Source organism: Oryx dammah, unplaced genomic scaffold (genome assembly GCF_014754425.2).
Source record: "Oryx dammah isolate SB20612 unplaced genomic scaffold, SCBI_Odam_1.1 HiC_scaffold_5, whole genome shotgun sequence".
Taxonomy (NCBI): Eukaryota; Metazoa; Chordata; class Mammalia; order Artiodactyla; family Bovidae; genus Oryx; species Oryx dammah.
Window position 1 is genome coordinate 95364583 of NW_024070189.1, and position 9484 is coordinate 95374066.

Below are 9484 nucleotides of genomic sequence, written 5' to 3' on the forward strand. Positions count from 1 at the left end.
GAAGAGATACCCCACGCCCAAGATAAGAGAAACCCAAGTAAGATGATAGGTGTTGCAAGAGGGCATCAGAGGGCAGACACACTGAAACCATACTCACAGAAAACTAGTCAATCTAATCACACTAGGACCATAGCCTTGTCTAACTCAATGAAACAAAGCCATGCCTGCGGGGCAACCCAAGATGGGTGGGTCATGCTGGAGAAGGCTGACAGAATGTGGTCCACTGGAGAAGGGAATGGCAAACCACTTCAGTATTCTTGCCTTGAGAACCCCATCAACAGTATGAAAAGGCAAAATGATAGGATACTGAAAGAGGAACTCCCCAGGTCAGTAGGTGCCCAATATGCTACTGGAGATCAGTGGAGAAATAACTCCAGAAAGAATGAAGGGATGGAGCCAAAGCAAAAACAATACTCAGTTGTGGATGTGACTGGTGATAGAAGCAAGGTCTGATGCTGTAAAGAGCAATATTGCATAGGAACCTGGAATGTCAGGTCCGTGAATCAAGGCAAATTGGAAGTGGTCAAACAAGAGATGGCAAAAGTGAATGTTGACATTCTAGGAATCAGTGAACTAAAATGGACTGGAGTGGGTGAATTTAACTCAGATGACCATTATATCTACTACTGCAGGCAGGAATCCCTCAGAAGAAATGGAGTAGCCATCACGGTCAATAAAAGAGTCTGAAATACAGTACTTGGATACAAATCTCAAAAACGACAGAATGATCTCTGTTTGTCTCCAAGGCAAACCACTCAATATCACAGTTATCCAGTCTATGCCCCAACCAGTAACGCTGAAGAAGCTGGAATTGAACGGTTCTATGAAGACCTACAAGACCTTTTAGAACGAACACCCAAAAAAGATGTCTTTTTCATTATAGGGGACTGGAATGCAAAAGTAGGAAGTCAAGAAACACCTGGAATAACAGGCAAATTTGGCCTTGGAATGAGGAAATGAAGCAGGGCAAAGACTAATAGAGTTTTGCCAAGAAAATGCACTGGTCATAGCAAACACCCTCTTCCAACAATACAAGAGAAGACTCTACACATGGACATCACAAAATGGTCAACACTGAAATCAGATTGATTATATTCTCTGCAGCCAAAGATGGAGAAGCTCTATACAGTCAACAAAAACAAGACCAGGAGCTGACTGTGGCTCAGATCATGAACTCCTTATTACCAAATTCAGACTTAAATTGAAGAAAGTAGGGAAAACCACTAGATCATTCAGGTATGACCTAAATGAAATCCCTTATGATTATACAGTAGAAGTGAGAAATAGATTTAAGGGCCTAAATCTGATAGATAGAGTGCCTGATGAACTATGGAATGAGGTTCATGACATTGTACAGGAGACAGGGATCAAGACCATCCCCATGGAAAAGAAATGCAAAAAAGCAAAATGGCTGTCTGGGGAGGCCTTACAAATAGCTGTGAAAAGAAGAGAGATGAAAAGTAAAGGAGAAAAGGAAAGATAAAAGCATCTGAAGGCAGACTTCCAGAGAATAGCAAGAAGAGATAAGAAAGCCTTCTTCAGCAATCAATTCAAAGAAATAGAAGAAAACAACAGAATGGGAAAGACTAGAGATCTCTTCAAGAAAATTAGAGATACAAAGGGAACATTTCATGCAAAGATGGGCTCAATAAAGGACAGAAATGGTATGGACCTAACAGAAGCAGAAGATATTAAGAAGAGGTGGCAAGAATACACAGAAGAACTGTACAAAAAAGATCTTCACGACCCAGATAATCATTATGGTGTGATCACTCATCTAGAGCCAGACATCCTGGAATGTGAAGTCAAGTGGGCCTTAGAAAGCATCACTATGAACAAAGTTAGTGGAGGTGATGGAATGCCAGTTGAGCTGTTTCAAATCCTGAAAGATGATGCTGTGAAAGTGCTGCCCTCAATATGCCAGCAAATGTGGAAAACTCAGCAGTGGCCACAGGACTGGAAAAGGTCGGTTTTCATTCCAATCCCAAAGAAAGGCACTGCCAAAGAATGCTCAGACTACCACACAATTACACTCATCTCACATGCTAGTAAAGTAATGCTCAAAATTCTCCAAGCCAGGCTTCAGCAATACGTGAACCGTGAACTTCTTGATGTTCAAGCTGGTTTTAGAAAAGGCAGAGGAACCAGAGATGAAATTGCCAACATCCGCTGGATCATGGAAAAAGCAAGAGAGTTCTAGAAAAACATTTATTTCTGCTTTATTGACTATGCCAAAGCCTTTGACTGTGTGGATCACAATAAACTGTGGAAAATTCTGAAAGAGATGGGAATACCAGACCACCTGACCTGCCTCTTGAGAAATTTGTATGCAGGTCAGCAAGCAACGGTTAGAACTGGACATGGAACAACAGACTGGTTCCAAATAGGAAAAGGAGTATGTCAAGGCTGTATATTGTCACCCTGCTTATTTAACTTCTATGCAGAGTACATCATGAGAAATGCTGGACTGGAAGAAACACAAGCTGGAATCAAGATTGCCGGGAGAAATATCAATAACCTCAGATATGCAGATGACACCACCCTTATGGCAGAAAGTGAAGAGGAACTAAAAAGCCTCTTGATGAAAGTGAAAGAGGAGAGCGAAAAAGTTGTCTTAAAGTTCAACATTCAGAAAACGAAGATCATGGCATACGGTCCCATCACTTCATGGGAAATAGATCACCTTGTATGCAAGACAGCAAAAGAGACACAGGTCATAGAACAGTCTTTTGGACTCTGTGAGAGAGGGTGAGGGTGGGGTGATTTGGGAGAATGGCATTGAAACACGTATAATATCATATATGAAACAATTCGGCAGTCCCGGTTCGATGCATGATACTGGATACTTGGGGCTGGTGCACTGGGACCACCCAGAGGGATGGTACGGGGAGGAAGGAGGGAGCCAGTTCAGGATGGGGAACACGTGTATATCTGTGGTGGATACATGTTGATGTATGGCAAAACCAATGCAATTTTGTAAAGTAATTAACCTCTAATTAAAATAAATAAATTTATATTTTAAAAAAAGAAAAATAAAGGTGAATGATGAGAACAAATTGGAAATTTATTTTTTTAATCCAGAAGGCAGTCAATCAAGATTTTTGGATTGTTGGGTTTGAAGTATCTTTGGATGGTGGAAAGAGGTTAGACAGTGGCATTTAGATAATTTTTTTGGTTTGTATTTTGAATGTCTCTAATGATGACAACACAATTATGGTTTCTTTTTTAGACAGAACACGTAAGTATCTGATTTTAGCTGTCGGGTCTTCTTTAGACTGTTTTAACAAGAACTTGGGCACTAAGGCTTTAGTCTTTAGTGACATGAAGTCAGGAGGGTGAGAGTAAAATTAGAAACATTAATTATCAACAAAATGTACAAAACAACAGGAATCAGTTTATGAAGAAGAAAAAGCCTTGAAATTAGTAAACATGACTAGAATCTGATAACATGTCAGGGTGTTTGGGAGCATTTTTATTGAAATATAGTAAACTTACATTAATATATTAGTGTCTGGTGTACTACAATATTTTTAGAGATTATACTCCATACACATTTACCATAAAATTTGGAATATATTGTCAGCATTACCTTGGGATACCTGTTAAATTCTTGTAATTTACTTATTTTATGCTTAGTAATTTGCATCTCTTAATCTTCTTTATATATTTTGCTCCTCTTCCCCCCACCACCTTTTAGTAACCACTAGTTTGTTCTCTGTATCTATGAGCCTGTTTCTGTTTATGTGTTTGTTTTATTTTTAGATTTCATGTATTAGCATAAAAATATAGTATTTGTCTTTCTCTGTCTGACTTATTTCACTGAGCATTATACCCTCCAGATTAATTTATGTTATCACAACTGGAAAAATTTCACTTTTTAAATTGTTGAGTAGTATTTCATTGTTGATATGTAACACATTTTCTTTATCCATTTATCTGTTAATGGGCAGATTGCTTTTATATCTTGGCTATTATAAGTAATGCTTCTATGACTATTGGGGTGCATATAACTTGTCAAATTAGTGTTTTCATTTTTCTTTAAAGAAATTGCTGGATCATATGAAAGTTCTATTCTAATGTTTTGAGGAACCTCCATACTGTTTTGCATAGTGGCTGCATCAATTTACATTCCCACCAAAGGTGTACATGCATGCTCGGTCACTCAGTGATGGCCTACTCTTTGTGACCCCATGGACTCCTCTGTCCATGGGATTTTCCAGGCAGGAATACTAGAGTGGGTTGCCATTTCCTCCTCCAGGGACCAAAGGTGTATAAGGGTTCCTTATTCTCCACACCCTCACCAACACTTGTTATTTATTGTCTTTTTGATAATAGCCATTCTGACAGGTGTGAGGTGATATATGAAATTGTGGTTTTAATTTGTGTTTCCCTGAAGATTTGTGATGGTGAGTATCTCATAATTTTTTATTAAAACATAGAACATTTTTTCTTACAATTGCTTCCCATCTTAATCAAGAATAATCAAAGTAAAAATTATTTGTTTTTAAAATAAGTCTAGACTCTTATTAAACTGTAGTAAGAAAAGTGATTGATCATATAAGTTCTTTTTAAGTCTGTTTTGTTGAAAATTTTTATAAGAAATCTCAAATTGGATATTTATATTTGAGTATAGAGATTTTAGGGCTTCACTGGTAGCTCAACTGGTAAAGAATCTGCCTGCAATGTAGGAGACCCTGGTTCAATTCCTGGATAGGGAAGATCCCCTAGAAAAGGGATAGGATACCCACTCCAGTATTTGTGGGCTCCTCTGGTGACCCAGAAGGTAAAGAATCTGCCTGAAATGTGGGAGACCTGGGTTCAATCCCTGGGTTGGGAAGAAATCCTGGAGGAGAGCATGGCATGCCACTTCAGTATTCTTGCCTGGAGAATTCCATGGACAGAGGACCCTGCTAGGCTATAGTCCATGGGGGTTGCAAAGAGTTGGATATGACTGAGAGACTAAGCACATATGCATAGAAATTTTATACAATTTCTAAAAAACTTATTTTAATAACATATTTATACAAACATATGCTTACCCAATGGCTCAGTCAATAAAGAATCGACCTGCAATGCAGGAGACCCAGATTCGATCCTTGGGTGGGAAGAGCCCATGAAGAAGGAAATGGCAACCCACTCCAATATTCTTGTCTGAGAAATCCCATGGACAGAGAAGCCTGGTGGGCTACAGTCCATGGGGGTCTCAAGAGTTGTAGATGACTTACTGACTAAAGTGCCACACATACAAATATAAGCTAAAGAAGATTAAACATAATTTCTGTTTGTCAGTGTTTTCCGTGCTACTTAACATATTAAATAAATCAAATTATTTTAACATCTATTTTTTACAAGATGAGAGAACAAATAGTTTAAGATTTTCAAAGGCTTTCTGGGAAATCCTGTCTAGTGTGAGATAAAAAAGATTTTATTTATAATTTAATTTGGGATGTTATTAAAAATGTCAAATAGTTTAAAACATCTGATTAAATATGATCACAGATCACCAGTAAAAAATAGTTTAACCAAAGTGACAATTAAAATATTCTAGAGACAAACAGGCTATAATACACAGTTGGCCCTTGAACAACCTAGGGAATTTGGCCCCTGCGCAGTCGAAAATCCATATGTAACTTTACAGTCAACCCTTCATACTGATGGTCATACACCTGCTGATTCAACCGACTGTGGATTGTCTAGTAGTGTAGTACATATTTATTTTTTAATATCCACCTATAAGTGGTTCTACATTGTTCAAATTGTGTTATTCAAGGATCAACTGTCCTCGAGGAAAAAGCCTACCTTAGCTCTTTTAACACTGAGAAGACTTAGTTTTCTTAAGTAATCAAAGACATAGTAAAGAACACATGACATTCAGGAAATTATTTTGTTAAAGTAGAAAATCTTTGTTTTCTAGATGAACTACTTAACAGGTAAAGAAAAAAATCTTTTGTAATTATTCAAGAATTGGTCTTCTTTAAACAGAGAATTGAATACCAGTTTTCTATGAAGACAATTTCATCAAAGCACAATTATAAAATCATTAAAATAATTCATCATTTTTAGCCAGCTGACCACACTAAGACCTTATTTTCCTTCTTATTTAAAATAATCTTATATCTATTTAGCATTCTTTTTTTCAACTTTATTTATTATTATTTTATTTTTATTTTTTTAAATTTATTTTTTATTTTACTTTACAATTCTGTATTGGTTTTGCCATACATTGACATGAATCCACCACAGGTGTACATGCATTCCCAAACATGAACCCCCCTCCCACCCCCCTCCCCACAACATCTCTCTGGGTCATCCCCGTGTACCAGCCCCAAGCGTGCCATATCCTGCATCGGACATAGACTGGCAATTCGATTCTTACATGATATTATACATGTTTCAATGCCATTCTCCCAAATCATCTCACCTTCTTACTCTCCCTCTCCCACTGAGTCCAAAAGTCTGCTATACACATTTGTGTCTTTTTTGCTGTCCTGCATACAGGGTCATCATTGCCATCTTTCTAAATTCCATATATATGTGTTAGTATACTGTATTGGTGTTTTTCTTTCTGGCTTACTTCACTCTGTATAATCGGCTCCAGTTTCATCCATCTCATTAGAACTGATTCAAATGTATTCTTTTTAATGGCTGAGTAATACTCCATTGTGTATATGTACCACAGCTTTCTTATCCATTCATCTGCTGATGGACATCTAGGTTGTTTCCATGTCCTGGCTATTATAAACAGTGCTGCGATGAACATTGGGGTACAAGTGTCTCTTTCAATTCTGGTTTCCTCAGTGTGCATGCCCAGCAGTGGGATAGCTGGGTCATAAGGCAGCATTCTTAAATAAAAAATTTAAATATCTGTTCCAAATTGCCTTCAGCTCAAAATAATCTTTATGCAAAATTGGAATATTTTGGAGCAACATATTCTGCTTACCTTTCAGTAGGGTCAATGAATATACTCAATTTGGAAATGAGTAAACTATCAGTTATCTGCAATATTGTTCTCTGTTCTCTCTGTTGCATTTTCCCCAAATTAAATCATGTTTTGATTGATCAGAGTGAATACAGATCTGTTTGGCTTCAGGGAACTGAATTTAGAAGAAATGCACTCTTTTCTCTGTGGGAAAACATTGATTTGAAAAACTCTTGAACAGGAATGAGAAGCCAATTTAAGATCTCAGACCTGGAGACTTCCCTGGTGGTCCAGTGGTTAAGACTCTGGGTTTCCACTGCAAGGGGTGTGGGTTCAATCTCTGATTGGGGTACTAAGATCCTGCATGCCACTCCATGTGGCCAAAAAAAAAAAAGAAAGAAATTTCAGACTTGGGTCTTGAATTTCTCAACTATAGTGCCCCCTGTTCCTCATATCCACAGTTCTGCATCAATGGATTCAATCAACCGCTGATGGAATTCCATGTAGAACTGTACTTACTAAAAGGCAGATTGTACCACATTACTTTGTATAAGGTAATTACATTCACAGGGGTTCCGTGAACCAATCTCCCAGGAATTCTGAGGAATATATATACAAAGAGGATTGGACTAGGTGAGAAAATAACCCTTTACAAATGTTTAGGATTAGTGATGTATTTAATGAGTTTTAGCAATTCACTCTAAACAAAAAACGCAAAATATGAATTCAGTCTCAGATGTGTCCTGAAATCATGTGGCATTGATAGAGGTGAAAATGAAAGGTGAAAATGAGGTGCAGTGTGTTCATTTTTTAAAAGTATGTGTTTAAGCATAGGTAATACTGTTTACAGAATCAGTATTATTTGCTGCATTCAACAAAAACATATGTATGAAAAGTGAAGTCCACCCAGGCTAACCTCTTATATAGCTGAGTTTTATTTCAAAAAATTTTACCATAACACCCACACATTTGAATGTTCATGTATCTCCATGAAAGACATATGTTGTAAAACCCCCAAATTATGAAAACCCATGAAATTATCAGTATATAAAATTCTATTTGATTATGAACATTTGACTTCATTTAGAATCTAACTTGGCTTCCCTGATGGCTCAGTGGGGAAAGAATCTTCCAGCAATGCAGCAGACACAGGAGATGTGAATTCAATCCCAGAGTCGGTAAAAACTCCTGGAGGAGGAAAATCACAATCCACTCCAGTATTCTTGCCTGAAAAATTCCATGGAGAGAGGAGCCTGGTGGACTACTGTCCATGGAGTTGCAAAGAGTTGCATGTTTTACATGACTTAGCCACTAAACATCAGCATACCACCATGGAATGATATTTGTCTTCTCAAAGGAAAAAATATTTAGTATTCTATATGTTCTCCTTAACAGTGGGAGGCTGATAGTTTACTGTGTCTTTGAATTTTTGGTCTCAAAATTTCCTTGTTGCTTATAGACTTTGGCTCAGTCTCTATAAAGTGGAGGTATATAGAAACAGGTAAATGATCCAGACATCAATGTAGAAGGAGTTCTAATTATAATGAATTTACCATGTCTGAGAAATATTGCTCATGGTTTATATTCCTCAAGTGTGAATAGTTTATTTTTTATTCTATGGACACTTTGCTGCCTGGGTACTTGCTTTATTTATCCCAACACTTTTTTTTTTTTTTTCAAAAGGTAGTCCAGCTACATGGAACTCCAGAATTTAACAAGTTTCTCAGAATTTCTCCTCCTGGGCCTCTCAGATGATCTGAACATGCAGCCATTCATATATGGGCTCTTCTTGTTCATGTACCTGGTCATCGTGCTGGGGAACCTTCTCACATCCTGGTCATCAGCTCCGACCCCCACCTCCACACTCCCATGTACTTCTTCATCTCCAATCTGTCCTTAGCTGACATTGGTTTCAGTACCACTATAGTCCCCAAGATGCTGGTGAATATCCAGGCACACAGCAAATCTATCACCTATGCAGGCTGCCTAACTCAAATATCCCTTTTTTTTCTTTTTGGCTGTTTGGACAGTCTACTTCTGGCTGTGATGGCCTATGACCGGTTGGTGGCCATTTGTCACCCACTACACTACCGAGTCATCATGAAGCCCCGTATCTGTGGCTTGTTGGTTCTTGTGTCATTTTTTATCAGTCTTTTGGACTCCCAGATTCATTGCTTGATGGTAATGCAACCTACTTTCTGCAAAGATGCAGAAATCCTTCACTTCTTTTGTGATGTTCCTAAGCTTCACGACCTTGCCTGTTCTGACACCTCAGCCAATAACATTGTCATATTTTTTGTTGGGACCATCTCTGGTTTTCTCCCTATATCAGGAATTGTTTTCTCTTACTATAGAATTGTTTCCTCCATTCTGAGAGTCTCATCGTCCAGTGGGAGGTACAAAGCCTTCTCCACCTGTGGTTCTCACCTGTTGGTTGGTTGGTTGTTTTATGGAACAGGCCTTGGGGTGTATCTCAGTTCAGCTGTCTCATCTTCCCCAAGGAAGGATGCAGTGGTCTCAGTGATGTACACTGTGGTCACCCCTACACTGAACCCTTTCATCTAG

The 9484-nt window shown here is 38.1% G+C and overlaps 1 protein-coding gene across 1 annotated transcript; it reads left to right on the top strand.

The window, feature by feature from the left end:
* Nucleotides 1-8788: 8788 nt before the first annotated feature.
* LOC120864011 (olfactory receptor 18-like) lies at nucleotides 8789-9484 on the top strand. The gene has a single exon (XM_040240782.1). The coding sequence runs from the start codon at nucleotides 8789-8791 to the stop codon at nucleotides 9482-9484; it is 696 nt and encodes a 231-aa protein (XP_040096716.1).